The following is a 21,439-nucleotide window of genomic DNA, read 5'->3' as shown; positions in this document are numbered from 1 at the left end:
ACAATTATTTTGGGGGCATTTTTAATATATTTTCTGGCCAACTCTGAAGGAAAGCCAATAATTTGTTTTCTAATGTTTAAGTTTAGCTACATTATTATTTTTTACACAGAAAATTTAAACATTTATTTTAACTATTAAGTTAGTTATTGCTCCCTGAGGCTTTCTGTTGATGGTGGTGGAGCAAGAGTGTTATAGTGTTTGAATAGAGAGAAATACAGTCTGCATGAAATAAGCCATTCTTTAGATAAATTCCTTGACTTATTAAAAGTGGTTGTTATTGTCAGCCTTATTTTTGAATTGGGAAAGGCATTAGAAGCATAATCTAGCATGATCCAGTGCCGAAATCAGAGGCAGGACAAGAAGTTCATAAAAAAATCCATTTATAAGCTCAGCAAATCTGCTTTTCATAAGCGGCAACTTCTCTCCTGAATTGGTTCAGACTCTCAGCTCTGACTGCAGAGATGGTTCTGCTCTAGAAAGCTCCTACATGATTCCAGTTTATTAATGCCTTCGAGGGCATAGAACTGTATCTTTAAAGCAGCTCTTGGTCTAATTTTCCTACCAGAAAGGAGTCTATAGAACTCCAGGAACTAAAACTGGAAGATGACAAGGCGGACATCTTTTCCTATCAAGCCACGTGTGCTGGGCTGAGGCATGTATTATGTGTCTTTCTGTGTAGGATGAAATGATACATACTCAATTTCTGTTTCTAAGAGTTTACAGTACAAGAGAGGGCAGAGGACCAGAGGGGTCTACAGTGCATATAGTCACAGAATAAATGCTGTCTTGGGACAGAGATTTGGTCAATAAATAAAGGCCTTTATATGTTTAGATGTTAAAAGGCTTGATTTGAAATAAGACAGGCATGATGTAAAATAGACTAGTTAACTAATTGTTTAAAGCAAGTGGTGAAATTGGGCCCAGCTCACAGACTGAGCCTCATGGGGCCATTCTGTTTGGATTTGGGGAAATACAGTTGCTCTCTATAAATGGTTCTCAAACCTAGATGATCTTCAGAGTCACTTTTAAAATACAAATTCTCAGGCCTGCCCTTGGATTTACTGAATTAGCAGTGGGAGAATGAGGCCTAGGAATCTTGAGTTTGGGAAATGCTGAAACTTGGAGAAAGAGTTCAGGCTTAGGGCCAGGCAAATCTGGTTTTGAATCTTCCCTGTGTGACTTTTAGCAAGTTTCCAGACTCTTCTGAACCTTAGAACCCCTAAGAAGAGTAATTTTGGGATGAATCAATGAGGAGTCTCAAAAGGTTGCCACAGAGACTGGACATTATTGGGCATTTGGTAACTATCTCAGTCCATTCGGGCTGCTATAACAAAAATACCAGAAACTAGCTGGCTTAAACAATAAACATTTATTTCCCACAGTTCTGGAGGCTGGTAAGTTCAAGATTAAAGTATTGGCAGATTTGGTGTCTGGTGAGGGTTTGCTTCCTGGTTCATGGATAGCAGTCCTCTCAGTATAACCACACATGGCCAAAGGGGCAAGGGAGCTCTCTGGGGTGCTTTTTATAAGGGCACCAGTCTCATTCATGAGGGCTCCATCCTCATGACCTAATCACCTCCCAAATACCATCACATTGGGAATTAGGATCTTAACATGTGAATTTTGTGGGGACACAAACATTCAGTCTACCATAGGAACCGTGGGCTGCTCTCTCCTTCCTAACTCCAGCACCTCATGGCTTTTGGGATTCCTGTGGACATGATGATACCCACTTAAACCATAATCAGATGGCCACATAGCAGGTCAAGAAGCTGGCTGAATCAGAGAGGAAGTGTTTGACATCTGGTTAATTCTGATAACCTCAGGTTGAACTTGATTGAATGTGTGGTTGCCCAATCAAAGGCCAACAGCAGCTAGAAGGAACCAGTTAAGCAGGTTGGCAGAGCCTCAAGGCTTCTGATTCACTGAGCCACATTGCTTCTCTTGGGTCCCCCAAGCATACAATAATCATGCTTCATGCCTGTAGGCCCTCGATATCTTTAAGGTTCATTTGATTCTCACCATAACAAGTGGAGGGTAGACAGCAACTGGCTGGCTTAGGATCTTCTTGAGGTACAGACACCGAGGGAACTCAGAATAAACATGGCCAGGCTTCCTGGATTGTCAATTTTATTCAAATCCTGGAGGAAGCAGTGTTATTATTTTTTTTAAATAAATAATTTATTTATTTTTGGCTGCGTTGGGTCTTTGTTGCTGTGCGCGGGCTTTCTCTAGTTGTAGCGAGCGGGGGCTACTCTTTGTTGCCGTGCTTGGGCTTCTCATTGCAGTGGCTTCTCTTGTTGTGGAGCATGAGCTCTAGGTGTGCAGGCTCATTAGTTGTGGCACATGGGCTCTAGAGCGCAGGCTCAGTAGTTGTGGCACACTGGCTTCGTTGCTTTGTGGCATGTGGGATCTTCCCGGACCAGGGATTGAACCCGTGTCCCCTGCATTGGCAGGCGGATTCTTAATCACTGTGCCACCAGGGAAGCCCAGCAGTGTTATATTTACAGTATCAATAGCTGGTGTTCTTTGAGTGTTTGCTTTGTGCCAGGCACTTTTATCCTAATAACAATCCTATGAGAAAACACTGTGTAGTAGGTACTAGTATCATCTTTGTTTTGCAGATGAGGAAAAACTGAGAAACAGAGAGATTAAGTTGGGAGGGAGTAAGAGTATGAGAGAAGGCATTCCTGGCAGAGGGCACAACATGTGCAGTGGCCCTGAGGCCAAAAGGATCACAGTGCATCTAAGGAAAAGAAAGGCCATTATAGCTAATGTGCAGACAGCAAAAATACAAGGGCCGCCAGCTCCTGTAGGTCTCATGGGCCACCGTGGTTTTGTCTGTTCTCATAATAGCTTTGGGAAGTGATTGAGACTTTGTTTTAATTTAGCTTTTATTATAGAATTTAAAAAATATATGCAGAAGTAGAAAGAAAAAGATCACAGATCCCTACATACCATCACCCAGCTTCAATAATTAACCCTTGAGGGCCTCCCTGGTGGCGCAGTGGTTGAGAGTCCGCCTGCCGATGCAGGGGATACGGGTTCGTGCCCCGGTCTGGGAGGATCCCATATGCCGCGGAGCAGCTGGGCCCGTGAGCCATGGCCGCTGAGCCTGCGCGTCCGGAGCCTGTGCTCCGCAACGGGAGAGGCCACAACAGTGAGAGGCCCACGTACCGCAAAAAAAAATAATAAAAAAATAATTAACCCTTGAAATGTTTCAAGCGGGAAAGTGACATGATTATCTTTATATTCAAACCAACCAACCCTCTGGCTACTGTGGAGAAGGAATTGGAGGGAACAAAGTGGACATGCAAATAACAGTTGGGAGGCTACTGCAGTGGTCCAGGAGAGAGAGTGTCATGGCGAGATGAGGATAAACCAAGGGCAGTGGACAGATTCTGGAGAAATGGATATGTTGGGGTCATGGGTCAGCTTTCTCCAGAAGCAGACCCTGAGATGAGGATTTGAGTTCAAGTAGTTTATTTGGGGTCAGGAAATACCAGCAGGCGAGTGGAGAAGAGAGACAGGGAAGGAAGGAGGGAAGGCAGCCAGGGTATTCTCAAACCAGCTACCCCTTGGGCAGGGCCAGCTGTGCAATTTGCAGGGTTGGTACAAAATGAAAATGTGAGGCCTTGTGCTTATAAATTATTGAGAAATTCAGAACGACAACAGCAGAGTATTCAGCCAAGCACAGGGCCCTTTAAGCAATGGGGCCTCATGCAGCTGTACACATCGCAAGCCCATGTAGCCCATCCTGCCTTGGGCAAATGGAGCTTAATCCTGCAGGAAACTTGGTGAAATGAGATAAAACACGCATCTCAGAGGAATGAGGGAGCCATCAGTCCCTGGTCAAAGGCTGCTCCTGGAGAATTCTAGCTTCCTGGCATTTCCAGACTGCTTTGCCTAGAAGAATGGCTTCCCCTGACTTCTTCATGCAGATTCTGGAGGTTGGAAGTATGCCAGTGCCACTGACGGACATGGGTGAGACAAGGATAACTCCAAGGGGACATAGGTGCCTTCTAGGTTTCTGGCTTATGCATTGGAAGGTCAGAGTGTCCTTCCTGGAGACAGGGAGCACTGGAATGGGAGTAGGTAGGGGAAGCACCGGGGTTTGGTTTGAATGTGTTGAGCTTGACTCATCCATGTGGAGATGTCAAGAAGGCAGTAGGAGTTTTGGCTCTTAGGCTCAGAGGAAATGTCTGGCTGCGGGTGCGGATGGAAGTACCAGGGAGGGAGAGCAGAGGGCTCTAGGATGCCAGGCACCCACTGCACAGCTGGGGACAGGGCACAGGCCAGCACAGAGGAGGCCTAGTTAACTAAAGCAGAAAGCTGCTCCCTCAGCCCCTGCTCCTCAGAGCCTGGCCTCTAGACCGGGGCACTCAGGTGGACACCTGCCTCCAGGTTTGTGTTATGTCTCTGGAGGGAAGCTGGAATCATTACCCTCCCCAGGCTACTGTAAATGGCTTCCTGTCCCAGCCTTAGTAGAAGCAGAGAGCGGCTGGCCTAAAAACATCAGTGTCTGTTGGTCCCGTGCGCATTCCCCCAGCCAGGGCAGAGGCAGAAAGAGAGGGAGAGGGAAGTTCTAAAGTCACCTGCACAAACACTGAAGTAGTTTTCCCATCCTTATCTTCAGTTTCTGTTTCATGGGTTTTCTCTGTGCAAATAAAACCCTAAGTTTACCAGTGGATATTAAAACAATGAATTCCGCCCCCCCAGCCCCCACCCCGCCCCCAGCCCCGCCGCCAGATGGAGACAGAAATGACTGGAGTTTTACAGAATCCAATTACCAAGAGCAGTTGAAATGTCCAAAACTTGGTCATGGGCATTCAGATGACATAGGTGTTCTTGCATATTTCAATGTCTATCTAAAGAAAGGGTTCCCAGGCTCCATTAGTGTCGAGAGAGCCTCCTGAAAGCTGCTTTATTTCTCATCATTAAAGTCAATCCAAGTTTCCCAACAAAGAGGAGGATAAATGAATCGGACCTGCCAGGCCCAGGCAGCCCTGGGCTCCTCAGCCCAGTAATTGCTCCCTTATTGTTCTTTCTCATTAAAACGATGGTCAGACAAGTCACATGGCACCTGCTGTTCTTGCTTTTAGAGAGAGACATCTTCCCAGGGGGCCCTGGAAACAGTGAGGGAGTCAGGACAGCAGCAGTGGCTGTGGGTCAGTCTTGCACTTTCATGGCCTTACTTCAGTTCTTCCTGGGCAGACTCTACTTTTCCCATGCTTATAAAGATGTACATATATGAAACCATCTCCTAGGTGTTGGTGTGGGCAGGTTGCAGTGATCTGAAAAAAAGCCAGAGTATATATCTACATGAAAACATTTAGATGGAATGTGTTCTATTTGTCATTGTGGAAAATTAAACATCTGGCCTGTTGATGAATTTTCTACTTTTTAATCCAGCTATTTTGGCATGACACAGTCACAGCTTGAGAGATTCTTATTTATTGTAATTCCATGACTGTTCTACTCAGGAGTGATACTCAAACCCTGAACATCAGGTCTGGCGTGAATGCCGGCCCCAAACAGCCGGCACTGGTGTGTGCTGGCCTAAGCAGTCCTAGCTAGCCTTTTCACTCTGTTAGTGAAGTGAAGAGGAGGGCATGCTGAGGCAACACACTAGCCAGTGTTTCCATTTGTCCTAGGATCTTGCTGCAAGCAGGAGGTGGAATGATGCTGGTAAAAAAGCTGAGTGTTAGGTGACCCAGCGTCCCCTGGGAATTCAATTCCTAGGGCTGGTGCCAGCCTGGCTGCCCACTCCCAGGGCAGGCCTGCTGCCGCTGGCTGTCCTCCTGATACCAGAGCAGGAGAACACAGATCCTAAGGACTTGGAATCCGAAGATGGATAATCTGTGATATCAAAAATGGCACTCTAAATTGGTTCCAAACACAAGGATGCTTCGTGATGGTGCTGGCACAGATTGCCTCACACAGCTTCACGCTTCAAATGTTTTTCAGCCAAATAAAGAGGCCTAATAGCCATCAAACTCCTGTCCAGTGTAATTACCATAAATCATTATAACTGGGTTCTAATATTGCTAGAAACATAGATGCACAGCTATGGTCACGGGGAAATGAGGCCAAGAGATAGTTTCTCTGAGGGAATATGATATCACATCGTGCTCTCGACACCCACCTGAACCCTTGTTCAGAAAGCAAAGGAAATCTCCCCCAAATGTCTTGTGATTGTCAAGGGTGCCATCACACGTGGGAAAGAACTGGAATGCAATACCATTCCAGGAGAAAAATCAGTGGTGACACCTCACAGGAAGCAGTGTTTCAGCAGTTGTCACGAAGGAAAGTGCTGACATTTCCAGAGCCCTGACACTGTTGCTAGGCCTCTTTCTAGGGACTTTACACCAATTAACTACCTTATAAGTTAGGCTTGGAGGCAGCCGCTCCCAAGTTAGACTTTTCCTCTTTATTTATTTATTTTTAAAGATTTTTTTTTTTTGATGTGGACCATCAAAAAGTCTGGGAAGTCCCAGACTTTTCCTCTTTAAATCCATTCATTTCACACCAATTATTGATACCTTCTAGGTGCCTTGGGGGAAACATGGAGGAGGCCAACTCCGCCCTTAAGGGTGTGGTATATGCTGGTATGTCCTGTAGACTCAAGTTTGAAGACATTGGAAGGAGGGCCACTGGTAGGAGGGGACAGGAAGGAGAGGGAAACACTTCTGGAAGAGAGAGGAATGGCGAAAGTGGTGGAGGAATGGTACCACGGCTTTCAACTGTGGTGTGTGACTTTACAGGCGTTTTATAACTTTTTTTTAGGCCTCAGTTTCCACATCTGTAAAATGTATTTGTATTTAGCCTTGTAACAATGCTGCTAATGGATGTATGGGTGCAGCCCTAGGGAAGGGGGGTGGGGGTAGTTGGGTGGGGTGAGATCAGCATTTGAGCAGAGCCCTGAGGACAGGCAAGGTTCTCATTGTTTTCACCCTCATCTCACCGCCATGATTTGAATGTAAATTCCAGGTAAAAATGCTTTGAATTTTGCATTACTGTTCTCTTCTCTGTGGCCCCAAGCTGGATTTAGACCCAGGCCCCCTGCCTTTCCCCAGCCTCTCTGGGGACCTGCCTGCCCAGCCTCCTTCCGGCCCACCCCCACCTTGTCCAGATGGCCTCCTATGGCCATTACTCCACTCAGTAGGGTTGCCAGATTTAGCAAATGAAATACAGGACATGAGTTAAATTCAAATTTCAGAGAAACAACAAAAACATTTTTTAGCTTAAGTATGTATGCACCCTGCAGTATTTGGGACATACTTATACCAAAAAAAAAAATGTGTTTTTTCATTTATTGTATATCTGAATTTAAAATTTAACTGGAACATCCTGTGTTTCATGTGACAAACTAAGTAATAACGCAGCCCCTGGGAGACCTCCCTCAGCACCCGCAGGTCCTCGGCCCAGGCCCTCCCCATGACGCCTGATTCTGGGTTTACCTGGAATTCATTGATCCAGGCTTCAGAAATGGCCTGAGCGCCCCCCATGAAGAGAGCCCTGTGACAGACTCTCCGGGGGTGAGGTGACCTGGCAAGGTGTGCCCCGGAGAACCCCCGGTCCCGGTTCCGTAGCAGAGCAACACTGTTACAAGGAAGGTTCCAGGAGCAGGGGGTCTCGGAGGGGGACTCAGAGGGAGGGTTGCACCAGGTGGCCGGGAGAGCGAGGGGGGAGCGAGGGCCGAGCGATGCCGCAGGGGTCCCAGCCTCCCGAGCACGTCGGGGTAACGCAAACACGGCCGGTCCCCGACGCTGGCCACCAGAGGGCGGACTGGCTTGTGAAATGATTTTCCTCCACCACCAGGAGGAAAACAACCCGCGTTTCCCTCAGGTTGGAGGTTATCTTTCTTTGCTCTGAAAATGAATCAAAGAGGAGAGAAAACCGAGGATACATCCCCTCCTCTGTGACAGCGAGGGTCTTTCTGAAGGCCCCGTGAGAGCAAGGAGGTCAGAGGTGTGTCCCGGGCACCGAGTGGGAGGCCTGCTCAGACGGTGGGCAGGGGGTATGGGGGGAGGGGGGAGGGAGGAAAGCAGGAAGGCAGGGTGGAGGGGAGAGGGGAGGCCGCCATCCTTGCTGGCCCGGGACCCGCAGGACCCACGTGGTGACAGTGCGTCCAGCCCAGGGCTTGACACACAAAAGACCCGACGAAATACTGGTTGAAAGAGAGAATGAACGGCCCCCAGGAAGGGAGGCACTGAGAGACTTTTCCTTCCAGACATTCAGGGTTACTGATGGTTGGTCTAGAGGGAAATCTGGGAAGGAGCACGGGTAGGAGGGCACAGGAAGGAAGGGAAACGCTTCAGGAAGAGAGGCGGTTGGTGCAAGCGGCGGAGGAGTACCACAACTTTCACACTTAGAGAGATGGTGTAACTTCCTTTGTAGGCCTCAGTTGCCACATCATGAATGTACTTGGCACTCCCTACCCTGTAACAGTGTTGCTCTGCTACGGAACCGGAACTGGGGGTTCTCCTGCCAGGTCACCTCACCCCGAGAGAGCCTGGCACAGGACTCTTCACGGGGCCGGGTGGGGGGGTGGGGCGGGACGGACGCTCAGGCTATTTCTGAAGCCTGGATCAATGAATTCCAGATAAACCAGGAACCAGGAGTCCCTGGGAGGGCCTGGGCCGAGGGCCTGCGTGTGCTGAGGGAGGTCTCCCAGGGGCTGCGTATTAGGTTGCCAGACGAAACACAGGACGGCCTAGTTAAATTTGAATTTCAGTGATCAAAAGAGAAAACAGGGCTTCCCTGGTGGCGCAGTGGTTGAGAGTCCGCCTGCCGATGCAGGAGACACGGGTTCATACCCTGGTCCGGGAAGATCCCACATGCCACGGAGCGGCTGGGTCCGTGAGCCATGGCCGCTGAGCCTGCGCGTCCGGAGCCTGTGCTCCGCGATGGGAGGGGCCACAACAGTGAGAGGCCCACGTACAGCAAAAAAAAAAAAAAAAAAAAAAAAAAAAAGAGAAAACAGATGTGATCATGTGACAGTGCTTTGTAAACTGTGAGGTGTATGCAAAAATGAGGAGCTGCCGAAGAAGATGTACAGATTGTCAACAAACACGTGAAAGGATTCTCAACATCATTAATCATTAGAGAAATGCAAATCAAAACTACAATGAGATATCATCTCACACCGGTCAGAATGGCCATCATCAAAAAATCTACAAACAAATGCTGGAGAGGGTGTGGAGAAAAGAGAACCCTCTTGCACTGTTGGTGGGAATGTAAATTGATACAGCCACTATGGAGAACAGTATGGAGGTTCCTCAAAAAACTAAAAATAGAATTACCGTATGACCCAGCAATCCCAATACTGGGCATATACCCTGAGAAAACCATGATTCAAAAAGAGTCACGCAGGGGCTTCCCTGGTGGCGCAGTGGTTGAGAGTCCGCCTGCCGAAGCAGGGGACATGGGTTCGTGCCCCGGTCCAGGAAGATCCCACTTGCCGCGGAGCGGCTGGGCCCATGAGCCATGGCCGCTGAGCCTGTGCGTCCAGAGCCTGTGCTAGGCAGGACATGGAAGCAACCTAAATGTCCATCAACAGATGAATGTATAAAGAAGATGTAGCACATATATACAATGGAATATTACTCAGCCATAAAAAGAAATGAAATTGAGTTATTTGTAGTGAGGTGGATGGCCCTAGAGTCTGTCATTCAGAGTGAAGTAAGTCAGAGAAAAACAAATACCGTATGCTAACACATATATATGGAATCTAAGAAAAAAAAAAGGTCATGAAGAACCTAGGGGCAAGACGGGAATAAAGACACAGACCTACTAGAGAATGGACTTGAGGACACGGGGAGGGGGAAGGGTAAGCTGGGACAAAGTGAGAGAGTGGCACTGACATATATAACACTACCAAATGTAAAATAGATAGCTAGTGGGAAGCAGCCTCATAGCACAGGGAGGTCAGCTCGGTGCTTTGTGACCAGCTAGAGGGGTGGGATAGGGAGGGTAGGAGGGAGGGAGACACAAGAGGGAAGAGATATGGGAACATATGTATATGTATAGCTGATTCACTTTGTTATAAAGCAGAAACGAACACACCATTGTAAAGCAATTATACTCCAATAAAGACGTTAAAAAAAAGAAAAGAAACGAGGAGCTGTTGTCAGTGTCATTGTTTCTCTCTTCTCCCCCTAAAAAGTCAGGAGAGAGAATGTGTCTTGAATCAAAGGAAAAGGAAAGGAGGGAAGGAGGGAGAGGAGAGAAGACAGGAGACACACTCTGGGTGTGGTCAGCATTTCCGCTTCCCTCCTGACCCCTTGCTAAACATTCTAGGGACCCAGGGCTTTAATTTTCTTATTTCAGGTGAAAAGATTCATTCATTATCCAGCAAGCATTTACTGAGCCCATGTTTCTGCCCTCAAAGGAGGGAACCTTCTAGTGGGGCACCACCTGTACCCCACACAATTCCCTTGAGGGTCTACAGCACCTTGGTTTACAAAGCACTTTTACAGGAAGTTTCTCGTTTGTCCTCTAGGCAGCTGAGGGATGGGACTGATTTTTCTCCATTTTAGAGACAGGAGGCAAGGTCCAGAGACCTCTCCTTTTCTCCACATCCTTGCTAATACATATTATTTCTTATCTTTTTGATGGCCATTCCAATAGATGTGATGTGATATCTCACTGTGGTTTTGATTTGCATCTCCCTGATGATTAGTGATGTAAAGCTCCTTTTCACGTACCTTTTGTCTTTGTGAAAAAGTCTATTCCAATCCTCTGCCTATTTTTTAATTAGATTGTCTGTTTTTGCTATTGAATTGTGTTTATATATTTTGGATATTAACCCCTTACCAGATATACTGTTTGCAAATATTTTCTCCCATTTGGTAGGTTGCCTTTTCATTTTGTTGATGGTTTCTTTTGCTTGGCAGAAACTTTTCAGTTTGATGTAGTCTCACTTATTTTTGCTTTTGCTGCCTTTGCTTCTGGTGTCAAATCTAAAAAATCATCTCTAAATCTGAAGTCAGATAAAACTGTGAGTTGCTTAAAGTGTACATCCTGGTGATTTGATACGTATACATTGTGAAAGGATTCCCCCCATCTAGTTCATTAATACATCACCTCCAGGCCAGCCAAACTTCTTGAAGGTGTTGTCCATACTGGCTCTGTACTGATGATCCCACTAACACACACCAGTACTTTTCTCAAGTTTGTGTATTTCTTTGAATAAAAAAAAAAAGTATTTCTATTGTTTGCACTAAATTATGATTGGATTGTGTGCGGCCGTGTCAGGGCCCCCAGGGGCTGCTGTGTGAGTGCGTGCACACACATACCAGCCATGTTACCTTGCTGCCCAACACACACCCCCTCTAATCTGGCCACTGCTCAGGGCTGGGGGTGCCCAGGTAGTCTCTGCCCCAGGCCCCGTCCCCAAGGACCCTCACTGCCAAGGCCTGACTTGCCTGACTTGCCCCCTGCCTCACCCTGCTGACAGGAATGGGCTAGGAGAGGGGACTCAGGATTGTCTGGGTCCTGAAGTTCAAGACCCTGGGCAGCCAGCAGTGGTCCTGGGCTCCTTCTCGTTCCTTTTCTCAAGGGGAAGAAAGTCTTCCTCCAGGCCCCCTCCACAGGCCCCCCTGTCTCTGTAGTAGCTGGGAAGCGTGAGCTTTGTCTACGTAAGATCCCAGTTTGGCGAGAAACGTGCTAATATGTGTGGACATGTGTGATATAAAACTCTGGGGATGTTGTTCACGGTGGTTATCTCTGGGTGGGGGATTGTGGGTGGGCCTCACTTGCTTGTTTCCTCGCATTTGTGGTTCATACTTGTTTAATTTGTTTTTTAAAGTTTGTCCACAGCCCCTGAGATAAAATCATCAAGAGAGGAAGCAAGAGAAGGAAAGTAAGAGAGATACACGAAAGGCAAGAGGGAGGAAAGGAGAAGAAGGAAGGAAGAGAGGATAAAGTACAGGGAGACGGAGAGGGTCCAGGGGAGCGGAGGTGAAGGAGGAAGAGGCAAAGGGCAGAGAGATGGAGCTGAGCCCTGCGGGGCCTGGGCTGAGGCCTTAGTGTGACCCCCAGGGTGGTAGCACCTGGTGTCCTCAGAGCCCGCAGCAAGGCCGGCCCAGACTGGCCTCGCCACTGCTCAGAGGCTGCCACCAGATGGCACCGCAGTCCCCCTTCCAGGCCAGCCTCCCAGGCCCTCTTCAGCCCCCAGCACCTCTGCTGGTGATGGAGGTGAGAGATGCCACAGGTGGCCAGAGCCCAGTCTCCAGGCCGAGCAGCTGGGTGTTAGGGGATGATCCTCTAGGGTCTCTCGCGCTTTTGCACCTTTTGGGAACAGAGGCACCGACTGCCTTTATTCCAGATGACCATTTCTAGGATGTTTGAATAGCAAACAACCTTAGAAGTGAGTGATAGTGTTTCCTTCTGGAGTGAAGATATGCCCACTGCACATTATAGAATGTTCTGTTCCCCTAAGTTCCAGGTTTGGAGGTTTACATTGCAAAATACACACAACTTTCTACTGTATACTAGAGTCTTTGTTCTCAGAAACACAGGAAAGCTGTGTTGCTTAGTGGTTAGGAGGTCAGACTCTGAGCGTAGGCTCAGATTCCAGCACTGCTGTGTAGCGTGTTCCATAGGCATGTGACCTGCAGAATGTGACCTGAGAGTAGTAGACACTCAGCAGAGACAGTGGGAAGAAAAATATGTGGCAATTTCTATTTTAAATGAACACACGAATACCTTCTGAACCAGTCATTTTATTCCGAGGTAGATACCCAACAGGAATACATCCATATGTGTGCTGAAAACATCTACTAGGATGTCCAAAGAAGTGGAAACTACCCAAATGTTCATCAACAGTAGATACTGCACACGATAGAGTTCTATGCAGCAATGGGGACACGCCATAATATGCATGAATCTCACAGACGTACGTGGGGAAGGAGCCAGACACATCAGAGTGTACATGGTAAGACTCTGTGCACATAAAGGACAGAAGCAGGCACAGCTGATGTAGCTGGTAGAGGTCAGGATGGCTGGGTCCCCCTTTGGGGGCAGTGACTGAAGGAAACGCAGGGGATGCTTCCGGGAGTTGGTCATGCTCTGTCTTGAGCTGAGGGCTGGTGATGCAGGTGTGAAAAATGGTATGTCCTTCCCTATGTAAATTATTTTCCAATAAAAAGTTTAAAAACTGGGAAGGGAAAGTTAGAGATAGATTTGTTTAATTTCAGGGGACTGAGTTCCTTTTGAGCCTGTAAAGAACTGTTTCAGAAAAATCAGTAGAATCTTATACAAGACCAGCAATGGGAAGAGAAGGATATCAGTAACACGAGCAAAGAGAAGCTTAGATACCTCCAAGGAAGCTTTGTGCACAATGGGTTACTTGTAGAAACAGGTAAATGACCCTTCATTTGTGGGCTGTATTTTGTGGTTTTCAAAACACTTTCACATTTACCTTCTCTTCAAGCATTGGATATGAAAAAATTATTTTGATGGCTGGCACTGCTAAAGAGGGACATTAGGGAATTCCCTGGCAGTCCAGTGGTTAGGACTCCGGCTTCCAATGCAGGGGCCATGGGTTTGATCCCATGGTTGGGGAACTAGGGTCCTGCAAGCAACGTGGCACAGCCAAGAAAGAAAAAAAAAAAAGTTAAAAAAAAATTAAGAAAGGACACCAACTATAGGAAATTCTTTGATAAAACAATTCAGAGGTGGAAGGTAATATCCTAGTTTGGAAGATGACAGTGAAGCAAAGAGGTCACCCAATTGCTCCACATAAGAAATGCAAGGAGACTTTGGGCGGGGCTGGGGAAGAGGAGAAGAGAGGAGGGGGTGGGCAGTGCGGGGCAAGATGGCAGGAGGCTGATTTCTCTTTGTCGGTTTGTTTGTGGTTGGCAGTGCAACCCTCCTCTTCCCCCGCCCCATTTTCAATAAAGACTCTTCCACATAAATGTCTCCTGGGAGCCTCTAGGGAGGGCTGCGTTGCATGCTGAGATCAGCACTGAGTAGACGCCACAGCAGTCACGGGGGTGAGAGACAGGTGAGCTGGAGACACCAGCAGGGGCAGGAGGTGGCCCTGAGTGCAGCCATCCCCAGGGAGTCACAGAAATCTTGGGGGAAAATGTTGGATTTCCTGTTCACAAGGGATGGAGGTCTCAGCCAATTTAATTTAAATTTCAAAGAAGAGCATGACTGCAGATGGCATCTAGGTTACACACACAGCAACTGTGAGAGATGGAGAGGAAGGCTCTGCAAGCCCCATTTCACAGAATAAATTAGCCGCGGAGAGATTCAGAAACTTGTCCAAGATCACACAGTGGGTTGGTACTGAGAGATTTGAACCACCTTGGCTAAGAACACCTGGAGAGGATTTGTGCCCTAAAAATACAGTTCGTGTCACCTGGGTCCCCAGGCTGCCCCAGCTCCTGCCCTTTCCAAGGCTGGAAAAGTTCACTCAAGTCTTTCTCTTCATCTGTGAGCTGCCTACATGCTTCTGGTAAACTACCTTCTTTGGCCTAAATAAGTCCCTTAACTTGCTGTGACGTACCCAATTAACAGGTGGATATGAGGCCTGCCCTGTGCCCAGCTTCAGCCTGGCCCTGGGCATGCAGACCCAACCCCTCTCCTGGAGGAGATCCTTGTCAGGAGGGAAGCCTCAGCTGAGCTGCCCGAATGACCATCACCCTCAGGGAGCTGGGATGGGAGCAATAGGGGCTGGGGGAGGAGGAAAATGTCCCTCATTTGCAGTGACGGGACTCAGATCTATAAATAGTCATCAGAAATAGAGCAGAGAAAGAGAAGTCATTCGTGGGCTTACATTTAATTCAAAGGTGTCCTTTTTCTTCCTTCTGAGATAAGCTATTTGATTCTTTTCAAACTGAAAAAATCAAAAACCATCTTGAATTAAGATTAATCAAAAACCAAAGAATCTATTCAGCCCCCTCAAGGCCTCTTGGGATAGAGAGCCACATCTTCGGAGGCCCTCATCTGGGGACGTGCACAGGCGGATGGCTGCTGGGTATGGAAGAGGGCCAGTGAGTACCGGGCCCCTTCCCCCCTTCTCCCTCCAATAACGCACCCCAAACTAATCAGCACCAGCAGCCAGAGGGGAGAGATTCATTAGCAGATCTGGTTTTGCATAATTCAGTAGTTGGCATTAGCAAATTAAGTCTGCTTGGCTTCCCTCGTTGTAATGGCCATTAGAGGAAACGTGAGGAAAACACAGGCTCATAATCCCAGCAGTTTTCTGGAGATGATAATTAATAACAACAGCAATAAAGTGCTAACAAGACTTTGCAGTTCTCTCTTCTCACTTTTTCTTGCATGTTCCTCCCACCTGTAGCAAAGAATTATCATCCACTTGAAACTGAGATGGGGGTGGGGTGGGGTGCAGCTAGGGAGGGAGCCTTCCTCTCTGCTCCTTGGCATGTTCATGGGCCAGTGAGTGACCTTAGAAGGACCAGGGCTCAGGCAGGACCAATAGCTGAGGCCCTGCTCCATCCACAGCCTTTTCAGTGGGAACCTCAGTCCTCACTTGGCTAAAGCAAATCCTATTAACAACAGCAACGATAATAAAGCTAATATTTGTGAATTACTTCCAGGCACCAAACAATTTACTTATGCACTGTCTCATCAATAACTCACAGCCACCCAGGGAGTGGTCACCAACATCAGCATCAACTCACTGGTGAGGAAACTGTCTCACAGAGGTGTAACAGACACCAAAAGGATTGGCTTCCTGGCCCTCAGTGAGTCTCCTTCTCTGGGAATGATCTGGACACACAGGTGGCCAATGGCTCTGCCTTTGTCATGTTGCCCCGCCCCTTTGGCAAACCTGACTGAGCTAGGAATGGGCTACTGACACAAGCTTGGCCAATCAAAGCCCCTCTCTGGGACTTGACAGGCTGGAAGTAAGGCAAGGGAGCAGTCCCCCTCTGGTGATGGCTGGAGCCATGGCAGCCCTGTTCTTCCCATGTGGAAGGAGTCAAGAAGGCAGATGAAGTGACAGGGCAGGGAGGGGTGGGCAACACCCTGTGGTATTTGAGTCCTTTATTCTAGCTGTCCCTGAGGAACATGGGTGGTGAGAAGGCCCAGTATCCTCCTGATAACCCCCTTTTTCTGGAGCTGGTTGGATTCAGGTTTCTGTCTCTTGAAACCACAAGTCCTAAGCTTGCCCAGGGTCCCCCAGGAAGCATATGTGTGGCAGGGACTGAAGTCACGTTCCCTCTGCACCAGAGTGTCCAGGGCCTCCTGGGCCTCTCCTCTCAGCACATGTCTAGGGGGATGGGGACAGCCCGGGCAGGCCACTAGTTCTTGGTGTCCCCTGGCAGTGGGGCCTGCGGGTCCCCTGCCTGTAGAGGCTAGTGAGCTGAGGCTGAGTCCTCGGCTGAAACCCCAAATCACTGCACTAGGGTGGCACAGGGCTCATTCACACCACCCCCATGCTTGGGCAGCTGGCAGAGCTGGCCTTTTGGGGCTCTGAGATTTTCAGAGGGAGGAGGCCACGGCCATCTTGGGATGAGGGGTGCGGGAGGTGAAGTTGTCCATGAAGCAGCCTCTGTCTGGTCCTTGCTCTGGGCCCAGCCTGTGTTGCCTCTGAAAGCCCCTGGGGGCTCTCACTCCACCAATCAGCCTGGAGGGTCCTCTGCCTTCCCCTGCCCACTCCTGGGCCTCCCTGAATGAATCCAGCAAGTGCTTTTCAGGGTCTCTCTTCCCCATCCCCCAAGCGCCTTGTGAAAAGAAGGCCCTGGGCTCCTGCTGGGCTGAAGGATCCCCTTTCTGGCCTCCTGAGTGGGCAGCCCAGGGGTGTGGGAGTTGCACTTAGATTGCTCAAACCTTGACTCTAACACCTGCTGGTCTTGTGCCCTGTAGGGCTGTCCTTTGACCTCTCCATGCCTCAGGTGTCTTAATTTGCAACAAAAAAAAGAGGACAAGGACAAAGTAAGTACCTGCCTTAAGGAATGAGGGTTAGGACTCAAAAACATTACAAATAAAGTGCATTTACAAGTAAAGCCAGTGAATTCAATCAATGCTGATTAGTAAAGATGGGGAAACTGAGGTAAAGAGAGGGAAAGCAATTTACCCAAGGTCGCATTGCAGCCAGAACAGGCTGGGACCAGAAGCCAGGCACCTCTGACCAGCAGTTACGTCCTAGAAAGACCCAGAGACAGGGCACTCACCTCCCACCCCTACCCCCATGGCCAGAGCCCTGCCATGCCCCTGAGAAATGGAATATTGCCTGCCATATCAGTAAACAAAGGATGTCACAGCCATCAGCGATTGTAGCCACCACAATCACAGTGGTGAGCTGGTGAGCCCTGATGGAACTCAGGAAGGAAACAAAGAATACCTGCCATTTAGCAGCCATCAGACTGCAGCCACTCCCCACGGTGAGCCCTGAGGAAACTCAGGGTGTGAAAACACAGGATACCGGCCCCAGATAGCCAAGGTGCACGTCAAAGGAATGATTTCAGTGAGCGCAAACTCTTGCATCTTCCCCGACACAGAAGAGCGCTAAATTCCTTAACTTGAGATGTCTGGTTTTCTTTAATTAACAGTAATCCTTTGTTCCTACTACCTGCCCTTTGTTGCAAAACTTCTATAAATCCTAGCTGCCCCCCTCACCTCCTGGGAGGAGTTCTCTCATGATCACTTGAGATGCTCCCTCCCGGGCTTGAAGTCCTCAGTATGTCCCCCGAATAAAACGTAACTCTCAACTTTTAGGTTGTGCATATATGTTTTTAGTCAACACCCCCAACCGAGGTGTTATATTTGTCAACTGCCATGGGAAGGTAATGACACTGGGAAGGGGGTGATGCGCTTCTGAGGATTAGAGTTTATAAAGTGATTGAATCTATCCTGGTGAGTCAGACAGAGATTGTTGATTTATTGGCATTTCAGAAAAAGCTGCCAGCGCACCCCAGTCAGCAGCTCCCCCACAGGCACAGCACCAGGAGCCCCCCACCTACATCCCCCGGTGGTGGGGCGTGAGCAGCAGCCTCAGGCGCCCAGCAAATGCTGGTCACCTTGCTGCCCAGAGGTGACCGAGGGGGCTCAGAATTCCATGCTGAGGGGGTTGTGGTATGCACTCCACCCCTCCCTTCCCCACCAACATCCGCTGAGTGTGTGTGTTCAAGCCGACTTCGGTGAGTGGGGCAGGATAGGGGTTTGGAGCAGAGGGTGATTTATTGCAGGGCCCTGCAAGGAGGCAGCTGGCTCATGCCCTAAAAAGCCCCGACCTCCCTGAAGGGTTGTGGCAAAGTATTTTTAAAAGCCAGGTGTGGGAGGTGGGTTGTAGGGTATGGGATCAGCTCTGCACAAGTCTGTGATTGGCTGTTGGTCAGAGAACAGGGTGGTGTCATAGGGGTTAACATTATCAGTCCTTAAGCTCCAGGAGGCCTGGGGCTATGTGCTCATGGTCATCAAATAGTTAACATCTTCCATTTGGTGAGGGGGTTTCACACCTGTAAAACAACTCAGGAAATATGTATCAAATACTACTATCTAGTTACTTCAGAGAGGAGCTAAAGCAGAGGACATGGGGGAAGGCCTGTCCCGGGGAAGGCCCCATACGGTCCTGCTCTGTGACACTGGCACACTAGGAGGCCAGGGCAGGGCCACAGTGGAGCCTTGGAGGAGGGCCAACATCTTCATGGTTCACAAAGCACTATTAGGTCCCATGTGTCACTGACCCACGGCTGCCAAGTGGGCAGAACAAGTATCAATCCTACCCCCAATTTACAGGTATGAAAACCAAGGCCTGGAGGAGATGCCATGACTTTCCTAAGCTCACACAGCTGAGTAATGGCAGGGCCTTGACTGGGGCCCCTACTAGCCCATACGGCACTGAAGCTGAAGCCAGCCTCTGTACCCTGACACCAAATTAATTCTCAGAGACAGTTTTGGGTGAAGCAGAAAAGAATAACTTAATTGCTTTGCCAGGCAAAGGGGGCCACAGCACACTAATGCTCTCAAAACTGTGTGTCCCAGACTTCCCTGGTGGTCCGGTGGTTAAGACTCCACACTCCCAAGGCTGGTGGGCTGGGTTCGATCCCTGGTCAGGGAACTAGATCCCACATGCCACAGTGAAGATCCCACATGACACAACTAGGACCCAGTGCAGCCAAATAAATAAATAATTAATTGAAAACAAACAAACAAACAAACTGTGTGTCCCTACTTGGAGGGTGTAGTGAGGGGTTTCATAGTAATGGTTCAAAGAGGGCGTGATCAGCTCGTGGACATTCTTCTGACTCGTTGGTGATGAGGTGAGTGAGAGTCAGCATCATCAACCTTCTTATTCCAGCCGGTCTGCGGTCTACGTGCTTGTGGGCAGCATACCCTTAATTTCTCCCACCTGGTAGAGGTTTCCGTATCTTCAAAACAGCTCAAAGATCTTGTTAAGTGTATCCCTTGAGGCGGAACCAGGACCCTGCCCCAAGGCTGCACTATTGTTTCCTTTGACTGTCCCTCCCTTGTCTCGGCAGCCCCTCCCTTCCCTGATTAACAACTGTTTGAACCTGCTCATTGGAGCCCAGGGAAGGTCCTGGAGGCTGAATGAAGCCTATTTCCTGTAATCAAGAAATGGGAGACACAGAAAGGCTTTTGTGCCCAGGAGTCCCACAGGGCCCTGCTCTGTATCAACACCTCTGGGTGAACTCAGTCCTGTAGGCACACAGCTGGCAGCAGAACTCCATCTACCAGTTATCCAGCCCTGGCTGGACTGGAACCATGGTCTCTGAACTCCAAAAGCTCAGTTCCTTCCACCCCTGGAGCAGCCCAGGAACAATGAAGGGGCAGTGGGGAGGGTCAGAACATCATGCTAAGCATGAAGGTGAACGTGGTTTGAGAAGTTTCATCCTCTGCCCTCTGGTCCTGGGGGTGCCTGGTTCGCTCTGGGGGAGGTGCTGTCAGGTACACACTGAGCACTGCCCTGGGGAGGAAACACTTCTCAGCTGTTTGCCCACCCTGGCTGCCCAGCCAATGTCCAGAGCTCGGTGGAGACTTTTTATGCTGTTTACTAAAACAAACAAACTCTAAAACACTCCCATCTCCTGTGTCACAAGCCACAGATGGCCCCAGAAGATGGCTGTCCATGGAATGTGGCACTGTCTTGAGGAACGGGTAATGCATCTCACCCCCTCCTACTTTCTAGAGCTGGCAGGGGTGAGGAAGGGTCCCCCAGTGAGGAGGGCAGTAGCCCCTCCTCCACTGCATGAAGCTCTCTGGCCCCATCTCTGCTGCTGGACTCCAGATCAAATGGTTAGCGGGAGCTTGGGCCAGGCATGGCTGGGAGAGGAAAGAATGAATATACAGCCAAAGAGATGTCCATTATGGTGAGCAAGGCTCAGCTCTCAAGGCCAGGAGATTAGGGTTAATCTTGCAGTAACTCTTCTGTTACCTGTGTGTCAATCTGTCCCTCTGTAACAGGGAAGAACAAAATCTGACTCCATGTTGGATCTGTTTCTTTTACTTTAACCTTAGCTCTCCGTTACTTTGTGTTACTATAATCACTAAAAGGATGTTGTCTATAGCTATGGGCATATATAATGGCCTCCCTTGGGGAACCCTGCCTCTCTGCCTAAATGTTAAAGTGCTCTTTGTTCAGCTCACAGGGAAGCATTCTGAACCTGCCCAACTGTGAACGGCTGCAAGAAAAAAGAGATTAACACATCCCTCCCCAAGGCTGGCCAAACCAGGAGATGTTTTGCAGGACTTACGGCCTTTTTAGTTTACTTCCTCACCTCCTCACCCTCTCTGCTCTATAAAATAAACTAGCATCAAGACTCCGATAAGATGGTACGCTAGGACATCTTCTCCGACACCTGGCTTTACGAATAAAGTCGCTATTTCTTGTCTCAACACCTCGTCTCCCGATTTACTGGCCTGTTGAGTGGCGAGCAGAGTGAGTGAGCTTGGACTCGGTCACACCTCATCCATCTAAAACCAAGTACCCACTTTGGGTAGAGAAAGTCCATGCAGATACTGGGGGAGAGGCTGAATCCGTAAGGCAGTTCTTAGTCTGCACCTGGTCAGTATCTTCAAGCCCACGGGACTCAGGGAAGGCAACCCACACCTCCAAAGACATGGAAGACTGAGGCAGAGTCATACGTCCATTGATGAATTGCCAGTGAGAATTCTAACTGCTGGGCAGAGGTTTGTGTGGCCTGACCAGTGCCTTCCCTCCTGCTGGCCAGTCATGTGGCAAGCCTGGTTATCAGAAGGGGTCTTGGTGTAACCAAGCAGGACCCTATGGTGCCTTCCTGGGACAAGCCTTCCCCCATATCCTCTGCTTTGGCTCCTCTCTGAAGTACCTAGATAATAGTATTTGATGTGCATTTCCTGAGCTGTTTTGCAGATGTGAAAACCCCCCACCAAATGCAAGATGTTAACTACTTGATGACCATGAGCACATAATCCCAGGTCTCTGGAGCCTAAGGTCTGGAAATGTTAATCACTGTGACACCGC

General features: G+C 48.8%; 1 protein-coding gene across 1 annotated transcript in view; it reads right to left on the bottom strand.

Moving 5' to 3' along the window:
* The window catches only part of DNAJA2 (DnaJ heat shock protein family (Hsp40) member A2), a gene marked incomplete at its 5' end in the record, with an annotated part of 70,770 nt that overhangs the window by 45,843 nt on the left and 3,488 nt on the right, over nucleotides 1-21,439 (bottom strand). Inside the window, 2 exons of the mRNA XM_081216014.1 lie at nucleotides 6,543-6,689; nucleotides 7,461-7,871. Coding sequence (XP_081072140.1) covers nucleotides 6,543-6,689; nucleotides 7,461-7,871 — 558 coding nt within the window. The remainder of the gene's footprint in view (nucleotides 1-6,542; nucleotides 6,690-7,460; nucleotides 7,872-21,439) is intronic.

Source organism: Mesoplodon bidens, assembly GCF_964165515.1.
Source record: "Mesoplodon bidens genome assembly, chromosome: 18".
Lineage (NCBI taxonomy): Eukaryota > Metazoa > Chordata > Mammalia > Artiodactyla > Ziphiidae > Mesoplodon > Mesoplodon bidens.
Note: the sequence above shows the minus strand (reverse complement) of the source record. Positions and strands in the feature narration are given on the sequence as shown.